The 21,373-nt window shown below is 51.1% G+C and overlaps 1 protein-coding gene across 8 annotated transcripts in view; it reads left to right on the top strand.

Annotated features, from left to right (window-relative positions):
- The first annotated feature begins 6 nt into the window (after positions 1–6).
- LOC100473113 (MAPK interacting serine/threonine kinase 1) overlaps positions 7–21,373 on the top strand; it is a 51,422-nt gene continuing 30,055 nt past the window's right edge. For 2 of the 8 annotated variants that reach the window (XM_034651890.1, XM_034651897.1), the window contains exons 1-2: positions 7–262; positions 3,417–3,885. In XM_034651890.1, the coding sequence (XP_034507781.1) occupies positions 3,468–3,885 (418 nt within the window). In that variant the 5' untranslated portion in view covers positions 7–262; positions 3,417–3,467. Of the gene's footprint in view, positions 263–3,416; positions 3,886–6,163; positions 6,367–6,675; positions 8,651–11,387; positions 11,546–21,221; positions 21,322–21,373 lie in introns of those variants that run through there. The other 6 variants (XM_011225318.3, XM_011225319.3, XM_002919478.4 and 3 more) reach the window with 5 other exon arrangements.

The raw sequence follows: 21,373 nt of genomic DNA, 5'->3' as shown, positions 1-21,373 counted from the left end.
CGCGGGGGCGGAGGGCGACCGCGGCCCGGCCGGGCGGGCGGGCGGACGCGCGGGCAAGCGAGAGAACCGGCCGAGCCGGAGGACGGGAGGAGGAGGCGACCCGGCACGCCGGGGATGTGACCCTGCGGCGAGAGGAGGACCGAGGCGGTCCCCGTGAGTGAGCGCCCGCGCCCCTGCCGGCGCACGGCCCCAGCCTCGCTGCCACTTTTATTTCTGCGGCTGTCCCGGCGTGGCCCCGTCCGGAGGCGACCTCCGCCCCAAGGCAAGCTGACCGCAGCGCTCGGTCCGGGGTCCGAGGCTCCGAGCTGCGAAAGTCGGGGTTGGGGGTGGCGGTGTTGGAGGGGGGCGTGTCTTCGGGAGCGGAAACATCGGCCTGCGCCTCTGGGTCCTACGCCCTGTCTGTTCCCTCGGCTGGGCGCGTAGGGTCGGGGGGCGGCCTAGGGGTGGACGCGGGGGACCGAGCGCCACTGGGCAGAGTCCCGCCTGTACTTTTCTCTTGGATCTCTGCCCTCAGGGTCCCCGCGCGCGCTCACACACACACACTTGACACAGACAGAGGCTGCATTCTGGGTTCAAACTGGGGCCAGCCGCCTGCCAAGATCTTGGGCCAGGCCTGGGGAGTGGCAGGTGTGGCCCTGGCAGGGGGGCTAAACGTCGGAAACAGGCAGGGCTACTCTGTGGTCTTCATTTGGGAAGCCCAGAGGCCCACCCAGGGAGTGAGCCATCACTGGGCACTTTAGGAGTAAAAGGTCACCTAGAGTTAGGAAACAGGGGCTAAGAGGCAGAAATGGCCATAGTTCAGAGAGGGGACAGAGGTTCTGTGAGGAAAGGAAACCCTAGAAGGGCATGGGAGTGGAAAGCAAAGAGACAAGTGGCAAGTGGCTTGTATGGATTCCCCCCTCCCCCTCCTGAAGCTTACTTTTTCCTGAGAAAAGACCCAGGTCTTGAAATTCTGTAGCCAGAGGGTGGGTGTCTAGCTCATGGGTCAGGACATTCAAGGTGCTGTGGGAGAAGGCGGGAAGTTCAGCATGTTGGGGGAACAGGAATTAGGTTGATCTAGGTGGTGGGAACCTGCTTCCCCTCTCCCTCCACTTCCCTCTTTTCCCCCTACCTCCTCCACCAGACCAGTGACAGGCTGCACAAGAAGATGGTCCTTTACTCACTGTGATCGGCTGAGCCCCACCTTATCCCAGTTCCCAGTTCTGCCCTTGGAGATCCCCTGCCAGTAACTTGCTTTGTGAATGGCGGCTCCTCAGAAAGAGGGCCTCAGTTTCCCCATCTGTGCAAGAAGTGGGTTGGTCAGTTGATTTCTCAGGGCTCTTGCAACTCTGCAGTTCTTGATTCTAAGCTTTACTTAAAGCCTGAGTATCAACTATGTGCCAGGCCCTGACCTAGGCTGGGGGCTGGGGGGAGGGGAGGGACAACAGTGTCCAAGGAGCAGCCTCCCCCCACCCAGGAGAGCGACATCTGGGTTCAGTAGAGGGGGCTATGGGAGGAGGTAGCATTCACCTTGACCATGTATAGTCAGACAAAGAGACCAGTGTGAGAAAACACACCGAGGCAGGAGGGTGGGGACAGGTTCAGGGATCATGCAGCAGCGCCGAGGTGAGGGGGGATTGATGGAGGGAAGTAGGTGTGAAAGATAGGGTGAGGTGATAGATGTTGGTAACTATCAGTGCAAAGGGGCTGTGCAAAGGAGGAGAACCAGGAACCCCACCCAATTGCAGTAGGAGTGATCTTGGAAGCACGTGCCCCAAGCAGAGTTTGGAATGCAGGTGGCATGTAAAGTGTGGAAATCTCCTCTGGGGTCAGGAAACTCAGGATCCACACTGGGGACTTCTCCGGGTAGAAGTCAAGGATCAAGGAATGGATGAGATACTTTCCACATCTTTGAGGGATTTTTTCAAGAGGACGAGATCCTGCTGGGAGACCTGCCCCTACTCTTCAAACATACTTGACCATCCCCATCCTGGCCTGCCTGTTGTGGGTACAAGGAAGAATCCTTGTTCCAGACTTCTCCACTAGCCTACTTGTTGTCTGACATGACACCTCCCTCCAACTGTCATCTCGTTCCTTCCCCCATCCTGCCCCAGCATTATGAGAGATGTGAAAAGGCTAAGTGCTCCTGTGTCAGCTCTGAGGTTAAGGCGAGGCTTTGTTTGTGGCTGTATTCAGCCTCAGTCTAGGGCTAGAGTCAGGACTCGGATTGACCGGGGTCAGGGCCAGGTCAGAGGTCAGCCTGGAGCCACAGCCCAATGCTTAGCCTACACTCAGCCTTAGCCCTCCATCTGTGGCTAAATTCTGGTCTCAGCAGGTACCTGGCTCCACCTTTCCCAAGGGCTCATACACCCACAGGGGAGGTGAGATGACTACCACGTGAATCCCAGAAACCTGGCCTATACCTGCGTGACCCAGGACATTGCATGGGTCAGACTCGTACTTGCGGTCACCCAGCCATGGTGGAGCTGAAACTAGAATCCAAGACTCCTGCCTCCAAGCCTGGGGCTCTGACTGCTGTTCCAAAGTCTGTTCTGAGTGGGGGATCCCTCCACTTGAGAGGCAAAGCAAATTTGTCTGAATCCTAGAAAGGCCCAGCTGGGTAGATGTGACTGCATTCCCTACCTCACGGTGCCAGGCACATAGTAGGTGCTCACAGAACATGTACTGTCAGGTGCAGGGGGAGAGGCCAGTGGCTTGTTCTGGTTTGGGGCTGGAGGAGGCTGGCTCGGCAGGGAAGTATCTCTAGCCACTGTCAGAGGAAATGGCACCCATCTGGACTTGCCACCTCCCCCTCTCCTCCAGCGCCTTCAGCCACACTCAGAGGCCACCCAGATGGCCAGATGAGGGCCCTTTCCTCTTTCAGGGTAATAAAAGGAAAGTACATTTTTGGTAGAAAAGTCCCTCCTGCTCCCTGGGAATCCCCGGTGGCCGGATGGACTTCCCAGAGGAAGCAGAAGGCGGGGCCTTGCCTCTACCCCGACCCCCAGCACAATGCAGCCAGGCTCTCCCACGCTGCACCACTGGCTGGCCCACCGGGCTCCCCCGAGGTCATTTCATCCAGGCTCCTGCCTCCTGGCGGGTCTGCAGGAAGCCTCCGCCACCTCTCTAATGGTCAACAAGAAGTCAGATGAGCACCTCTTTGGAGCCCAAGCCCAGACCTCTATGAGATGCAGTGAGAAGGGAGAGGAAACAAGATGAGACGGGAGGGCTGAGGCCGCTTGGCAGGGGGAGCGAGGGTAGCCTGGAGACAGGGCAGAGGCCCTGGCCCTAGGGGATGCGGAGGATTTAGACTCCAGGCAAAGGCTGCAGAGACTGGCCAAAAGCTGAGGGTGTGAGGGAGATGATGTGTTGGGAAGTCAAAGCCTTTTGGTGATTACCTGACCACCCCGCTCCGTCTGTGCCCTTGACCCTGGCAGGGCATCCACAGGTCCTGCCCCTGGACACCTGGCCCTCCGCCCAGCCCGGCCATGGCGCTGTGCCTCAAGCAGGTGTTCGCCAAGGACAAGACGTTCCGGCCTCGGAAGCGCTTCGAGCCAGGCACACAGCGCTTCGAGCTGTATAAGAAGGCGCAGGCATCGCTCAAGTCGGGCCTGGACCTGCGCAGTGTGGTGAGGCTGCCGCCGGGGGAGAACATCGACGACTGGATCGCCGTGCACGTGGTGGACTTCTTCAATCGCATCAACCTCATCTACGGCACCATGGCCGAGCGCTGCAGCGAAACCAGCTGCCCGGTCATGGCCGGAGGGCCCCGCTACGAGTACCGCTGGCAGGACGAGCGCCAGTACAGGCGGCCGGCCAAGCTCTCGGCGCCGCGCTACATGGCCTTGCTCATGGACTGGATCGAGGGCCTCATCAATGACGAGGATGTCTTTCCCACTCGTGTGGGTGAGTGCCACGGGCAGGCGAGTCAGGCCCGGCCGGGGAGGGAGGGAGCCCCCAGAGCCCATTCTACAGATGAGGCCTTTAGTTTGACGTAGCAGTTCTGTACGGGGTTGGGGTGGGGGGGCAGGATTTTCATCTCCATTTTGTAGAAAAGGAAACAGGCTCAGAGAGGTTAAGCATCTGCTCAAGATCGGGCATCTCGAGCTAGGATTGCCTGACTCTCAGCTTGGGACTCTTCTTGTCTGAAGCTTAATGTCCCTCCGGGAGCCACCCCGGCAAAAGCACCGTGATTCTGGGAACCTTCTTGAAGAGATGCCTCTAGGTGCTCCTAGCCAGTCACCCTGCCTGGGCTGACTGACTTGCAACCTCCTGTTACTTCTGAGTCTTCCCTCCAGGAAAGGGAAGGGGGTGGGGATTGGGAGGGCCAGATTCTATCTCTACCTCAGAGGGGTCTGAGGGCAGAATTTTCCCTTGTCAGGCCCAAGCCATGCGGCCTTTTCTTATCTCAGCTGGGCAGCCTGGTGAGGGTGGCGGGGAGACATGAGTGAAGTCACACTGGCCCTGCTTCCCCACCCAAGGGCAGCAAGAGCGGGTGTTGGCCTGGGAGCTGAGCAGGCATGACACTGTATTCATCCCAGCATCGCCACCCCCACCTGGCCTCCTGTTCCTCCACGTGAAGGCTGTGGGAATCAGTGGGTGGGGCAGGGTGGGCAAGCCCAGAGGGGAGAAGTCTGAATACTGAGGGAGGCCGGGCACTGAGTCACAGTTCAGTGCTACAGCCCCTCCCCATCTGGGGACCTGCCATTTCCTGCACTATCATGCCCAACAGTGGGCACCTGCATTTCACATAGGAGGACCTGAGGCCAACAGAGGGACAGTGCACCGAATCGGGGATTCAGAACTGCACTGTGGATCTCTTGGGGTCCAGGCCCCAAATTCTAGATGGGTAGGACAAGTCTGAAGAACCTGGGCTGGGCCTGGAAGGGCTCACAAGGAGGCAGGGCTCCCCGTCCCCCCGAGAGCCGTGAGGACCTGTACGGAGCAGGGTGGACCAGTGTGGGCCGGTGTCTGGGCTCTTACTCCCTTCTGGCCTTAACCTCCAGGCCTGGGACACCCCAGGTGTCTGTGCCTTAACCCTGGGGATGGCTCTGCCACAGCAGAGAAGAAGGAGGAGTCACCAGGATCTCTACCCTGAGCGCGGGGGACTGTGCAGAAACTGCGGCTTTTTCCCAGGCACTGGAGATTGTCCCGGGCAGGGGCCGTGGTGTGCATCTCTGTGGGTCACTGCAGGGCCACGCCAACAGCGTTTGAACGCTGCCTCCAGTCTGGCCCTGGGCGAGTGGGGTCACCATCGTGCACCTCTGCTTTATCACATCTAGAAGGACTACCGTAGCCGTATCAGAGGCGGCAAAAAGTGCAGAGGACCCAGCACGGGGCCGGCTCAAAGATGGAAGATTCTTTGTGTTACTGAGTAGTTGAAGGGACGAGAGGTATCTGAACTAGTTCTTGAGACTTTGTAATGCTCGGGGTGGGGGATCTGGGGCCTGCCCTGTGAATGTTATGAGGAGAAAGGAGTTGGGGTGGGGCTGACGAAGGAGGTTGGGGTCAGATCCTGAAAGGCTTTGAGCAGGCACCATCCTGCGAAGTTAGAACTTAATCCTGAAGACCCGTGTTTTTAAAAATGGGCCAGAGATGTTGATAAACTCACCTTGGAATTATATCCAAGAGGTCACGGGCAGTACCTGCAGACACACGTTCTGTGGAGAACCTGGGCATAACTTCCATCGTAGTCAAAGAAGGGTTGGTCAGTGACCCTAGCGTGGTTGCAGCATCCGGCTCTGGGTGATGGGAAAATGTGGGAGATGATTTGTAGTTCGGCAGGGGAGAGGCACAGCGAGATCTGTGCTCTGTTTAAAAGGGAAGCGGGGAGGGGCGCCTGGGTGGCTCTCAGTTAAGCATCTGCCTTTGGCTCAGGTCATGATCTCCATGTCCTGGGATCGAGCCCCAGCAGAGAGCCTCCCTCTCCCTCTCCCTCTCCCTCTCCCTCTCCCTCTCCCTCTCCCCTGCTTGTGCTGTCTCTCTCTCTCTGTCAAGTAAATAAAATCTTAAAAAAAAAAAAAAAAAAAAGGGAAGTGGGAGAAGGCAGACCCTGGTTTCTCCGTCCCCTGCAAGGAAGTGGCCATCCTGGGTGAAGGCTGCCTGTGGCAGGGAGGGCAGGGTTGGGCAGCATTTCATCCCCAGGCTGCTGATCCCCCAACTTCTGGCCATCCCCGCTCCCTAGGCGTTCCCTTCCCCAAGAACTTCCAGCAGGTCTGCACCAAGATCCTGACCCGCCTCTTCCGGGTCTTTGTCCACGTCTACATCCATCACTTCGACAGCATCCTGGGCATGGGGGCCGAAGCTCACGTCAACACCTGCTACAAACACTTCTTCTATTTCATCCGCGAGTTCAGCCTGGTGGACCAGCGGGAGCTGGAGCCACTGGTGAGGCCGGGCCCCGCTGCCTTCCCCTGTCAGGGCTGGCCTTGGAGTTTTCACATCCAAAGGCTACCTGCTTTCAGAAAATGTGGATAAATAGGGGAAGGCAATTCACTGAACGGTGGATTCTGTACTTTAAGAGAGAATTCATTCTAGTCTCAGTTTATAGACTCTGATCTATAGCCTGGACTTGGGATGGGGGGGGCAGGAAGGGGCCAGATTCAGGCAGAAGAACAGCCAGGCCCCATGGTTTGGGAAGGGGCTGCCTGGTAGGTTGAGCTCTGACCGACCCCCTCCTACCTTCTGTGTCTGCAGAGGGAGATGACAGAGCGGATCTGTCACTGAGCCCAAGCCTGGAGTTGTTGCCTGTCAGCTGGACCATCTGAACACAGCGCGGCTGGGGAGTGGACCCCCAGGAATCTGGTAGCAGAGGAACCGGAAGTCCGTGGGACCCCTCCACACACACAAAGCCCCTGGACTTGTGGTTCTCAGGCGTCTGCCCACATGCTCCCTGACTGCTTATGAATGGAGGAGGGGAGAGCTTAACGGTGGGCAAACAGAAGGAAAGAAGGAACTACATCTCCACGTGGAGTCTAAGGGTGGGATAGGCTAGGTGTCTGCTCCAATACTTGACCCTTCCTTAGTGGTTCCCGTGTCCGTGTGGGGAATGTGATTAGGGTTGAAGGATAGCGAGCAAGGTCAAGAGCGTAAGTAAGCAAGTGGTGTGTGGATAAGTGCAGATGACTCTGTGTGAGTGTGTGATTTTCCCTGTGGGGTGTGTCTGTAAGAGCTGGCTCCCTGAGACCCTCCCTGGCACATAGTAGGCCCTCCATACATGCTAGGTAAACGGATGAATGGAAGGAAGGAGGGACGGAAGGAGGGATTGGGACCCCCGGACCACGACCACTGTGGGAGTGATGACAGGTCAGTGGCCTGACCATGTGTGTAAGTGCACAAACTATGATTATAGATGCAGCTCTCTGTTTGAACCTTCAGGCTATCAGTTTCCATAAGCATGAGTTCTGAGGAGCCGGAGGGACAGAAGAAGGGAGTCTTGCCTTGAGTACCTAAACCCTTGGCCCACCACAGACACAGGTTCTGATTTGCTCAGCCAGAGATGCCCAGGAGCTGTCATTTCACTCATCCCTCTGCCTCCAGGAAGCCTGATTATAGACAGCCTCCTGAGGGCCAGAGGCAATCCCTCATGTCCACAAAAGTCCTCTGGTCCTTAAATTGGGAAGCATACACTCCAATCTAGATCCCAGAGTCTATAGACTTGGCTCTTAGGATCTGAAGCCCAGCGCAAGATAATCCTCCAGCCCAAGGAGCTAGTGCACCTTGAATTTGGCAACACGCGAGACTCGTCTCCCATCCCCGGGCAGTAAAGACATGTTGCTAGTGAATGGACTCTTCCAGGCTTGGAAAGCCCCCATCCTGCAAGGACCTGCCTCCTGTCCAGCCATCCTCTAGACATTCCATCTGGTTGGATAGCTGTCCACAGAGAAGCTGGGATGTTCATTCGACACTCCATTACTCCACACCGTCGTGCCCAGACCCACAGGTGGGGAAACTGACACAAGGACGGGACCCTCCCTCCCAGAGCCGCTACACTGGGAGGCCAGTATGGAGAGCCAGAAAGGGCCCAAGGATCGTCCAGCCTCACAGAATCATCTGTGTACGTAGGAGGAAGCTGAACCAGGAAGAAAGGAGAGAGACTGTCCAAGGCCTCACAGAGAGGCTTCTGTGGGGCTGGAGTAGAAACCAGGGTCCTGACTCCCACCCCAGGGCCTGCGGATTGCTACGTAGGGAGATGAGCTGCATGTGGAAAGACGGTTTGACAGCCCCTCTCTAGAGCACACTTGTTCCTGCTTCGAGCAAGGATTTCCAGTGAATGCCAGAGTGCCCCACTGCTCCTCAGGTCTGCTGGGGCTGTATGCTGAGCCAAGCCTCCAAAATTATGCCCCTCTCCATGGCCCAGCAGCTGCCTGATCTCTGAGGAAGCAGATGGGGCTCCTGGGGCCAACCAGCTGCACCCCAGACCACTGCCTCTGGAGAAGTTCCCGAGGGAAACACTGACCCATCAGCTTTGCCAGAGGCTCTGGGGTGGGCTGGGGTCCAGGGGATCAGAGATTCCCTCAGGGAGGTCTGTGGATTGGAAGATGGGTTCTAGGCTGTGGCCAGTGCTGACTGCGGAGGGGGTGGGGAGACGGGAAATCTATTTTTGTGAAACAGAGGGAAGGGTTTATTATTGTTATTTTTGGTAAAATAAAGGAGGCAAACTAAAGCGGCACTGGTGGGAAGCTGTGGTCTGGGTGCCACATGGCTCCTGGGCAGGCTGTGGAGGGAACTGGGCCAGAATGGAGAAGGGAGGGCTTTTTGTCCTGAGATCCCAGGCCATCTGGAGGGTTGGCTGGTGTGGTCATGTCTGGCTTAGCTCTCCAGGGTGGAGACACCAAGGTTTTCCCAGGGCTCTGGGAATTCCGGACCCAGAATTTCTGGCCTAGTCTAGGACCCTTGGAGTAGGGAGCACTGGCCCTTGCCTTCAGGGAATTCAGTTTCTCAGGAGTCTTTCCTTGTTTCAGCTCGGGTTCCCTGGCATAGCTATTCTCACCTCACCCCCTTAGTCTATGTGGTTTATTGGAGCGAATGGGTCAAGGGACAGAGCAAAAATAAAGTCCTAACCCTAATCACAGCAAAGGAAGCCCTTCTCAAGAAAAGGCTGTTTGTGGCGTGCTGGCTAGAACTCAAAGTGGGGGTGGCAAGACATGGGGCTGACTCCTGAGCTTATTCCTCCGGAGACATCTGAGCCCCTTAGCGCTCGCTGTCATTCCACTGTCCCTTACCCACCAGCTGCCTAGACAAGAGTCAACAAAGGGCCACCTAAGAGCTCTTTCCTCTCCCCGAGAAGGAGACAGGGTGGCTTTGTACAGTGGCTCTCCTGGGAGGCAGAGGCCTGGAGTCCAGTCCCAGCCCAGCCCCTGAGGTACAATGGTGGCCTCTTTCCCCTCTAGACCTCGATTTCCCAGTCTGTTTCATGACCAGGTGAGGGAGTGAGGGACTGACTTATCTCTGAGTTCATTCATTACTCACAGTCTGTGGATCATTCACAATTGCAACAGTAATAGCTAATACTCACTATGTGTCGGGCACAGTTCTAAATGCTTGACATGTAATAGCTTAGTCTTTGGCTAGCTGCCTGGCTCCCTTCCGGGTACCCCGTATCCCTGCTTTCACTGCTTTAGTATCTGGAAGGCCCTCCACTCTGCCATTCCTTCTGGCTCACCAGAGAAGGCCCAGCCCAGCATCCTAAAAGGTGGCCCTGCTTGCACACCTCCTATGACAGGTCACCCACTACCTCCTCAATGGCTGAACAGCTCAGATTCAAAGTTCAGGCTCTGTGTTCATAGTTGTTTTGGAGTACACCATGGCAGAGAAAGTAAATTTATCTCAGAACTGTGTGGCCAAGGCCTGCACTTAGTGTGGGAATGTCTGACTATATCAGGAAGACATCACAGAACTGCTTTTGAGAAATTCAGAGAAGGATGCTCAGAGAAGACTGGACAGAGGTAGAGAAAAAGGAGGATACAGAAGAGAGAGCTGGGGCTTCAGCAAGCCAGAGGACAGCAGGCAGCATTTCCCCCACCCCATAGGCCAAACTTGGCAGGAGAGGGTCCTGTGAGAGGCAATGTGTTGGGGGTAGAGTGACAGTTTGGTTGGGCAGCCACTGCAGAAGGCTTTGTTTTCCTGTTTGTTCAAGATCCATAAAAATATTTAGAGCAGGGAATGAGGTGGAAGCAAGGCACTCTCCCCATTTTGGGGTAGAGAGCATCTACCATTGAGTAAAGGCTAGCCCACCACCCTTGGCCCTGGTGAATGCTATAGCTCCTTCTTTGAGGTTTCCTGCCGCCATTCCCACTCTTCCGGCCCCAGAAGCTATGTGTAGTGCATGGTGAAGGGAGCCACAGTATGGCTGGAGGTCTACCTGATTTGGGGGAGCCCTCCTGGAGCCCTTCCTTCTCTGAATCCTCCAGAGCGCTCATCTGGTATTAACTGAATCATGTACATAGAGACAGCAATTTTGAGAACCTGGATTGAAACATAGGCCTGAGAGGCTCAGGACCAGTTGACTATTTAGATATTTAGGAAACAAAGAGAAGAACAGGCCAGCATGGCCGCCAAGGACATGAAGCTTGAGTGGGCTGAGAAGGTGAAGGGTGGGAGAGGTCAGGATATTACAGGGGCCTTCAGGTTAGACTAAGGAATTCTGTAAGTGGCTCAACACAGAAGCTTGAGAAATGTAGCAAATCCCCGAATGTTCTCTCAGGTTGGACCTCCGTCCATCATACAGATGAGAAGACTGAGCCCAGAAGGGGAAAGGAACAAACCTTTATCAGGATGGTAGGTTGGAAGTCTAAGAGGCTCTTAACTAACAGTGCTCACCAGACCCACACGACAATTCTGAGACAGACAGGGAAGGGATCTTTTACTTCCATTTCACCAAGGAGGAAACACACTCAGAGTCAGGACCTGAATTAAACGCAAGTCAGCACTCTCATTCCCTCATTACACTTGCAGCCTGGGGGAGGGCAGGGGGCTGGTTGAAAGAGCAATTTAAATGCAGTTGGTTTTCTCCAAGAAATGAACTTGTAAGTGCTTAATTTTGAACTACTGAGGGCAACGCTTTGCTCAAGGAAATTCTTACGGTGAAATGATAGGTACGCAAACGTCTGAAGAAATCTTAAAGAATTCGCCCTCGTTTTAGAAAAGACTGTCAGCATTTCCCCATATGCAAAAGGCACTTTAAAAATTCACACGGAAGCTCTCGGAAGCTGTCGGTAAATGGTAATTACACCTGCTGCTGCTTGGTCGCCTCCCTCCTGGAGCTTCCCCGACTTCTCGACCTTCACTCGGGAAAAAAAATAGCGTCGAGGAGAGCTAAGCCCCTCCCCCCGCCCCAGCAATCTTCCCGCCCCTCTCTTGCGCGTCTTCCCAGTTTACTTAGCTCGCCCCCACCCTTACGCGGGGCGTAGCCATCAGGGCGCAGCCATCAGGGCGCATGCGCGGCTCCGCCCCCTCCGGTCGGGCCCGCCCCTCGGGTCTAGTACCGCCTCTTCCGCGTTCTCGGAGCGACCTGCAGGTGGGTTCGCGACCGGTCCCGCAGCTGAGGTAAAGGAGACACAGCGAGGTATCCCTCCGAGCAAAATGGGGCGGGGGTCTGTGAACGAGTCGGTGTGCCCGGGACAGGGCAGTCAGGGCCTTCAGAGTGGCCCGAGGTCGCGATCCGATCGTGCTGCGGAGGGACCGCCGAAAGGAACGCTCCTTTAGGGCTCGCCTCAGGGACCCCGTCTGTGACCTGGCGGGGTTCCGTCTGTGGCGAGCTCACGAAGTGGCGTGTGGCCCTGGCCGGGGCTCAGCCGGTGCCTGGGGTCAGGATTAGGTTGTGACAGGTGTCCGAGGTCGGAGTTCAGTCAGCGGCCAGTTTGAAACTCAGTCCCTACCACGCTGTATGGCTGGGCTCAAGGCTCGGATAGTCCAACATCACGAATAGATTTTCACGTGAGGAGTTTATCATCTGTGTGCACTACCTTATTTTAAAGTTAACTGTTTTCATCTGAAAGCTCTTGACATGTGTGGGTTCGCTGTACAGTGAAGAGAGATGATGCAGGGCATATTCTCTTCTTAGGGAGTTTCCAGGCTGCCGTTCAGATGGTCTTTGGCAGATCAGAGCCCAGCGCAGGTGACATGAATGAAATGTTGGAAGTGCTTGACTCCGGGTTAGGTAGTCCTGGGTTCACATCACACCTCTGCCACTTCCTAGCTGTGTGTCCTCCAGTCATTTCCCCTCTCGGAGCTTTGGTTTGTCTTGTATAAAAGGGGCATAATAAGGTCATTGTGAAGGTTGACTAGGATTACATGTGTCACCTAGTGTGGCACCCATCACAAAATGGGTGCTGAATACATGGCAGCTGTGATTTCTAGAAACTAGGTCATTTTGGATGGGAGTACTCTAGAGAGACCCCTGGGGAAGAGTTGAAGTGACCTAAGTCTTGAAGCCTCCTTGGGCTTTATAGGTGGAACTGACCTTGCAGGATGGGAAGGGAACGAGTCTTGTTGACTGTGGCTCATGTGCCAAGTACCACACTGGGCCATTGATCTGTATGGTCGCACTGGATCCTCAGCCATCGGCCTGGTGCTTTGAGTCTCACTACCCTTTGCTTCAGCCCGTCTAAAAAGGGCGAGGCTGAAAAGTGCTGTAAAGAGGAGACCCAGGGGGGGCGCCTGGGTGGCACAGCGGTTAAGCGTCCGCCTTCGGCTCAGGGCGTGATCCCGGTGTTGTGGGATCGGGCCCCACATCAGGCTCCTCTGCTATGAGCCTGCTTCTTCCTCTCCCACTCCCCCTGCTTGTGTTCCCTCTCTCGCTGGCTGTCTCTATCTCTGTCAAATAAATAAATAAAATCTTTAAAAAAAAAAAAAAAAGAGGAGACCCAGGGTCGGGTTTTTATATGGAGCTGAACCAGCTGGAGACTTTGGTGTCCCCCTCCCCAATTTCTTTCTTTCCCACCTCCGCTCTTCCCCTGTGTGATCCCAGAGTTAACTGGGTTCTTGACTTTGGGAAGGCTGTTACTCTAGTGCTCTGGCAGATTTTGATGGTTAGAGGGCCTGGCAAGAGAGCACCTCTTAAACTTAGATTGCGTGAAGCTGAACCTTGGCAGAGAGAAGCTCTCTGTGAACAGGACCTGTTGGATTCCAGTACATGCTTAGGAAGTGTACGTGATCTCCTGTTATGTGGTCCCATAGTAATCTAGTAATTTGGTTCCTTTTGCATCCTTTTCATGGGTGCCCGTGTGATCTTCCTTAGACAATGTTCTCATCATGTTATGTCTCTGCTCAGAAACCTTGGCAGGCTTCCTTGCTTACTATATAGAGTCTGGACTCCTCAGCCGCATAGACAAGCCCCCCATAATCTTTTCCCAAACATCTCTCCTGCCTTGTTTCCCTTTGTTCTCCCAAACCTGCACCCTGTGCCTCAGTCAAAATAAACTAGTTTTTGTTCCTTAAACACTCCCTCCATATTCCTTTGCTCGCATTCTCTTCCTGACATTCCCTCCTCCTTCCCATCTTTCAAGGCCAATGTCTCATGTGACCTTCTCAGTGAAGCTTCTCTGATTCCCTTGCTGGATTAGTTGCCCTCCTTCGCATCTTCTGTAGCTGGGGCTGAACTTCAAATATAGCTCTGGTTACTGTCTACCTTGGGGTATGTCACCCCATGTGTACTCTGAGTACACTGGTACTAAGGGACCATGTCTATTTCATCCCTCCTCTTCCTGGCACATAGTAGGCCTTTGCAGTGTTTGTGGTTGAATGAGTCATTAACATTTTTTATTTACTCGCTTTGGTCTTTGTTTTATGAGCTTTCAGGTTCAGAGTGGGCCTTTGTGTTTTTCCTTCTCTTTGTGCCTATGGAGAGCCCTAGTTTAGATTGATGATGCCCTGATTAAAGGCCATCAAAGGCAAGAAAGTGCAGGAGTTCTGTACAAGGCAAGATTCTTCATTGCTGTTATTGTTCTCTTGCCTTTGCTGTGAGTTTTGTTGGAAGGAAGGTGGTGCTCTGTTCAAAGACCTGAACTGAGTGTGATACAGTTCATGCAGGGGAAAACTCACAGGTGGTTTATTAATCTGTTGTTCTGCCTTTGGCCTTGGCATTTGCCCTGGTCCTTTTCATTTGGGAACCTGCAACTACAAATTCGCATTTTCCCTTGCCAACAGCTTCAGCATGTGGAACAGAAGTCTCTTTGATAATCATAGAAAATACACATTGTTGATAGTAGAAGGAGCTTGGGAACCATCTGCTTCTACCTCTGATTTTACAGATGGGAGAGGCCCCAAGAGGGGAATGACTTGATTAAGACAGCACAAGGAATCAGTCAGTGGTGCAGATAGTACCAAAAGTGATACAGTACTAAAAGTCAAAGTCCTGACTCTGTTTTTTCCAGTGCACTACCTTTTTAATATAATATCTAACATTTATTGAGCACCTACTATACGGCAGATACTGTTTTTGTGCTTTATATCTAACACCTTAAAACTCTGTTTATAGAGTTGGAAACTGAGGCAGATAGAAATCATTCAGATCAACTTTCTGATTCCATAACTCTGATTTTTAATATGGTGGAAATGGCAGTCATCTCCTAACCAGTGGGTGGAACAGTTCTCCAAAGAGCTTGCTCCCAGATCATGCCACCTCTGTGAGTGAGAGATGTCCTCCTGGCAGTGTGACTCTGTAACCTGGGGCTATGTCTTGAGAGGAATCCATAGTGCATTGAAAGAATGGATGAAAAAAAATGAAGCAAGCCAATGAGTATTAGTTTATCATGTTTATCAAGTCAGGTAGTAAATGCAGTTTTAGAATAAACTCAGTCCAGGATCTTTCTGTAAAGATTCCCAGTCAAGGGTGGCAAGATTCAATTCAATAAACATATTGGGCTCTTGCTACGTACAAAACCCTGGTATTGAGGAATACACAGAGGAAAACAACACATTTCCTGCTCTCCGATAAGTAATTGTCTTCTCAGAGCCTTCTCCCTCCAGTGTAGTTGGGAAGATAGAGAAGCACATAAATAACTGAAATCAGACTGACTGTGGTAAATGTAGTAAGGAATGTAAACAAAGTGGGAGTTTGGGAAAAGGAGAAATCAATCCCAGCACGACCAAACGGGGTCTTGAGAAGGATTACTGAAGGTGGAAATTTATGCCGGGCTTTGGAAGAAGTTCATTCCTATGAGAAGCCTCATTTGAGCAGTGGTCTAGAGGTGGAAATGAGCAGGGGTGTGTGTGTGTGTGGAATGGACTTGGTAAGGAGAGGAAATAAGCTGAAATGGTAGATTGTGGCCAAAATGTAGAGGGGAGTTGGGAGGAAAACATTAACATTTATTGAGGGTCTTCTCTGCATTGTGGCCTGCAATATGTTAGAGGCTTTACGCACAATGATTTATTTAATCCTCACAGTCCTACAATATGGGGATATTTATCCCCGGTGTAAAGACGAAGAAGCCAGAACTCAGCAAGATTAAAGTGTCTTGCCCAAGGTCAGGTAGCGAGTAAGTGGCAGAGCTTGGTCCAAACTTAGGAGTGTTGGATTTCAAAGACCTATGTTCTTTCCATTATGCTGCAAGCCTCCTAATACCATGACTAGGGCTCTGTTTACTCTGGCTGCATAATGGAGGCTAGTCTGGAGCAAAGAAGGCCCCAGGAGGACATCAACGAGGAAGCTATTAGGATAGTCCAGTTCAGTCTTAAACTGTGAACCACCAGCCTAATATGGAAGCTGCCCGGTCCAGGTCTGCTCGATTGGTTTAATGTGTGAGCATTTTTGGCAGCTGCTGTAGCACCATCAACCAAATGTGTTGCCATCTTTTGCTAGTAGAACCTCAGAATCAGTTTACAGAGGCTGCTGGCATCCTTGTGTTTCAGGCCTAGGTTCTAATGTGAGATTAGCAGTTCATTACAGAAATGTGTGGGGAGGGAACCCATTTGGCAGGTACCATTCCTTCATTTTCTCACTCTGAAATTCAACAAGAATCTATAATGGAGGAAAGAGGTCCACGCTCAGAGTTACTAGGCTGGTTCATTCAAGTCCTGGTTCCGCTCATTATCATCTGTGAGTCCTTGTTCTCAGCTTATTTCTCTGTAATATTGGGTCTATATGGGTTCATTTCTGAGATCTCTTCTCTTGCTAATGTCATGTGTCGCTTTGCTCTTTCTGGCTTGGGGTAGTGTAAGGAAGTGGCTGGGAATATGCTCCTGGATTCTGAGAGATTAGGCTTTAAATTCCAGCCTCTCCTTCCTTCTTCTGGATTGACAGTAGCTAGGTTATATATAAACTCCAGAGTTGGACTGGCTAGGTTTGAGTCCTGGCTCTATCACTTGCTAGCTGTGTGACTGCGGCAAGTTATTTAACCTTCCTGTGTCTCAGTTTCTTCATCGGTAAAATGGGGGTACAAATATTACCGCATAGCATTGTTATGAGAATTGAGATAACTTTTGTCAAACAATTAGCACAGGGCCCAGCACATAGTATGTGCTCAATGAATGTTAGCTTTAATAATAATCATATTAACAATTATTATTATTAATGTCCCATTAGCTATTGTTTTTATAGAAGGAAGATTTATTTGGGCAGTTTTCCCTACTGTCTTAGTCTGACATTGCTGCCCTCTCTTGCCTTCCATTGCTTCATCAGGAAACTTTGAAATAATACATTGTTCTATCACAGAGCTGCAAAGTGTAACATGACAGAAAGTGCCTGCAGGAAAAGGGTCAGTTAAAAGTCAGTGGCTCATTAGAGAATCTTACCTGACTTGTGTTTTCACCCACTTCTCTCCACAGTAAACAGGAACAGAGCAGCATACCTATTCCCCTTTGCACAGCCTTCAACAAAAGTGCTAAGTAAGACCCCTCCAATTCACTTGCCAAAAAGTACAATAACAGAATCTCTGGAAAAGTGGTACCTAATTTGGTTCTTCTTTCTCTCCAGCTTAAACCCCTCTCACCTTAACTTAAGCCATTTCTTCTTCTTCCATTTTCCATGAATATGGAAAATTTCCTTCTGATTATAAAGGCAGGATGAGATCAAGATTTTCTCATGAGAACCTTTTGTGTACTTAAAGCCAGAATCGAGTTAGGCCTCCTCTTCTCTTCTCCAGGCTAAGCAGCCTTGGTTTCTTTCACCTCACTCTTAAAACCTATTTTCCGTTGCTTGGATCACATTGGTCATGCTTCTTTTCTTTCTTTTCGGTTTTTCTACTTCTTGGCAGTGACCCAGACTGCTTAGTCTGCTAATAAGAGTCCAGCTAAAACAGTTTAAGGGAAGAATAACTTCAGGTGTTTTCATTCATTCATTAACATTTATTGAGTATTTGCCCCATGCCAGGCCCTGTGCTAGGTGTAAGGTACCCAGAGAGGAATCAGACATAGTCTTCACCCTATCTCCAGCTCACAGTCTAAGGGGAGATGGGCAATCACATGTTACAGATGCTGGGATGGGACTCTGCACAAGTGTGGAGAGCTGGAAATTGTTGAGGGCAATTAGGTAGAAACAGATCATCCATTCTGCCTGAACCGTAGGTCAGGATTTCTGTAGAGGAATGGTAGGACATAATGCAGGAGGGGTAATCTGAGGCGAGTTGTGAGTACCGCACAGGGGCTTGGTTATTCCAGCGGAGTGGATACCCATTAGAAGTGTTGGAGCAAGGAAGTGACAGGCTCAAATTTGGCTTTTTGGACCAAGGACAGAGATACCACAAGCCTTAGTCTTATCTGCCCTTCACGAATGTTTTCATATTACTTAAAAATAATATGATGGATCCCTTGTTTGTATACAGGCTTTTTTTTTTTTTAAGATTTTATTTATTTATTTGACAGAGATAGAGACAGCCAGCGAGAGAGGGAACACAAGCAGGGGAAGTGGGAGAGGAAGAAGCAGGCTCATAGCAGAGGAGCCTGATGTGGGGCTCGATCCCATAACGCCGGGATCATGCCCTGAGCCGAAGGCAGACGCTTAACCGCTGTGCCACCCAGGCGCCCCAGTATACAGGCTTTTTTGCTCTAAAACTTCCATAGAAAAACTAGTTCTTGAACTCTGGAAAAATTTCATTCCATATACAGATAGGAAGTTCAGAAGAAATGAGAGGGAATTGGGTGCCCAGCCAATATAAGACCAGGTGGCAGGCCGCTGTGTGTAAGTGTGGTCTGGCCACATTCATCCTTTCCCAGCCCTATCCAAGGAAGAGGTCCAGGAAGGAGGGGAGGGTTCCAGGGTTCATTGGGGGTATTTGGTAAGCAACTCTGAGAAGATTCAGGCAGTGTGAGAGTCAGAAGTTCTGGGAAAAGAGACCCAGAGGAATTTGAAATGGTGGCAGAAGGAATCAGGGCCAACCAGGCACTTAGAATCCTGGGTCACGAATCTGAAAACCAAATTCTATCTCTCTGCCTTTGTACTTTGCTATCAGTTTATTCCTTCTGGCTGCCCAGTTGTGGTTTACAGACTGCATTCCAGGGCCACAGCTGATCTTGGGAAGCCATATCTCAAGCTAGAGTCATAATTGCTATTTATTGAGTGCCTACTCTATGCCAGCCTTTGTGCTGTGAACTTGAAATACAGTAGCTCATTTAATTCTCACAACAACCCTGCAGCGGAGGTGTCCTTGCCCCCATTTTATCGATGCTGACAGTAAAGCAGAGAGGTTAAGTATTGTGTCCAAGACAGTCTCATTAGTGAATGGGAAGGCCAGAATCTGATTCTAGGCCCCCATGGCTCAAAAGCCCATGGACTTTCTACCTCCCCAGCCCTTGAGTAGTTCCAAACAGCAGAATAACACAAAATCCATAAATAAATTCTGAAGGTTGTTTTTACTACAGGCCTGCTAGAGGTGGAAGTGAACAGAGGTGCATTCATGTGCATATGTGCATTGAGGGGAGGGGAGGAATGGAGTTGGTGAGGAGGGGAAATAAGCTGGGTTGGCAAACATGGCCTACAGTCTGTATCTGGCTCACCACCTGTTTTGTATGGACTGCAAGCTAAGAATACTTCTTACATTTCTAAATGATGGGGGAAGCATTCAAGAAGATTAATATTTGTGATGGAAATATTATCTAAAATCCAAATTCTAGGGGCACCAGGTGGCTCAGTTGGTTAAGGGTCCAAGTCTTGATTTCAGCTCAGGTCATGATCTCAGGGTCCTGAGATTGAGCCCCTCATTTAACTGCATGTTCAGCAGGGAGTCTGCTTGAGATCATTTCCCTCTCCCTTTGCCCCTCCCCCTGCTTGTGTGCTTGCTCTCTTTTCTCTCTCTCTCTCAAATTAATTAATTAATTAATTAAAGGGCGCCTGGGTGGCTCAGTCTGTTAAGCATCTGACTCTTGATTTTGGTTCAGGTCACGATCTCAGGGTTATGGGATCATACCCCGTGGTTGGGCTCTGTGCTCAGCGTGGAGTCTGCTTGTCCCTCTCCCTCTGTTCCTCACTCCACTTCCACTCACTCTCTTTCTCTCTCTGTCTCTAAAGCAAACAAATAAAATCGAAAGAAAGAAGGAAGGAAGGAAGAGGAGGGAAGAAAAAGAAAAGAAAAGAAAGAAAAGAAAAGAAAAAGAAAATCCAAATTAGCCTTTATAGAAATATAGTCACAATCATTCATTTACGTATTGTCTATGGCTGCTTTCAATCTACAAAGGCAAAATTATGTAGTCAACGATAGAGATAATGCAACATAGAAAGCCTAAACTATTTACTATCAGGCTCTTTGTAGAAAAAAAAATTGGCCAACTCCTACTGTAGGCAACAAGAAGGAACCTGTGGCAAGACTAAAGGCAAAGAGTTAAAGTTCAGAGTTGTTCAAGCTTGTTCCTGGAGATGAGGCCATAAGGAGAGGGAGTGTAACCTGAGCTTCTTTGGGCCCTGGAAATAGTTTCATTGGGCCACAGAAATTTGTTGGGGAGTAAAAATGCACAATAGGAAGAATAATTGTATATGCTAACATTCTCTATTGGACAATAAAGGAATATTTTATGGATGAAGTAATGTAGTCAGATATTTACTAGAGCCCCTTTTGAGCCAGATACTGTGTTAGATACTAGAAAGACAAACATGAAAAAGATCCGTCCCTGCCTTTGAGGAGCTTATGGCCTAGTGGCCAGGCCATGCATGTGTGTGAATACCCAGCTCTGTGTATTGTCATAGCATGCTGTGGATGTGATGAAATGCTGGGTGAAGTAGAAAAAAGTCAAGGACTGCTGTAATTTGTGGGACCACTTTCAGTAATTCGTGAGGGGCCCTGAAGGATGAATAGGTGTTCTTTTCGAGAAGCAGCATACCAGGCTGAGGGAAAGCATGACCGTGTGAGCATTTGGAACGACGAGGTTAGAGGAGAAAGAGATAGTGGAAATGATTCAAATGATCTGTGGCTGGGCAGCTGGAAAGGTGATATAATCTGACAGAGAAGAAGGGAAAGGAGGAAGGATGGGGGTTGGGACAAGTTGAGTTTAGGACACATGATTTGAGGTCATGGTGAAACATATCCGGCTTCCGGTTAGAAAACCATTTTAGAAATGTTAGCACGAGGGCCCAGAATTCAGATTTTTTTTTCAAGATTTTATTCGTTCATTTGAGAGACACAGAAAGCATGAGCAGGAGGAGAGGCAGAGGGAGAGGGACCAGCAGATTCCCCAGTGAGCGTGGAACCTGCACACACAATGCGGGGCTCCATCCCAGGACCCTGAGATCATGACCTGAGCCAAAGTCAGACGCTTAACTGATTGAGCCACCCAGGCGCCCCAGAACTCAAATTTAAACTGCATGTTCAGAGCTTTTCCACTGGGAAAAGGGGAAATAGATACTCATTTTGTAGAGAAATTAGCAAGTCAGCTTTGACATATGATAGCTAGAGTTGCAAGATTGAAAATTGCAGTGGACATATAGAAAATGAAGTTATCACATGGAAAACTAGCAATAATTATGCATTGGGCCTAAAACTTTGTTCGTGTTTATACCACCTGCTGCTTTTAGCATCTACTTTACCTTTCTGCCTCTGTTGCCTACTGCCTGTGAGACCTGGACCTGGCCACTAAGAGATGGAGCCAGAGTTCATTCATCTCTAAAAACGTAGATGACAGGGGTGCCTGGGTGCCTCAGTTAAGCATCTGCCTTTGGCTGAGGTCATGATCCCAGGGTCCTGGGATTGAGCCCTGCATTGTGGGCCTCCTTGTTCAGTGAGAAGCCTGCTTCTTCCTCTCCCTCTGCCCCTCCCCCTGTTTATGAATGTGCATGCACGCGCTCTCTCTTTCTCTCAAGTAAATAAAATCTTGGGAAAAAAAAAAAACCGTGGGTGACAGAGAAGTGTCAGCTTTTGCCTTCCGCAGGGCACTCCTCGGTGAACAGAGCCGTCCAGCTCTGTCCTCCAGGTCCAGGTCTGGACTCCCACAGCGGAAACAGAATCTGAAAATGTTTACTCAGACCCTC

Source organism: Ailuropoda melanoleuca, chromosome 2, assembly GCF_002007445.2.
Source record: "Ailuropoda melanoleuca isolate Jingjing chromosome 2, ASM200744v2, whole genome shotgun sequence".
NCBI lineage: Eukaryota > Metazoa > Chordata > Mammalia > Carnivora > Ursidae > Ailuropoda > Ailuropoda melanoleuca.
This window is presented reverse-complemented; position numbering and strand designations above follow the sequence as displayed.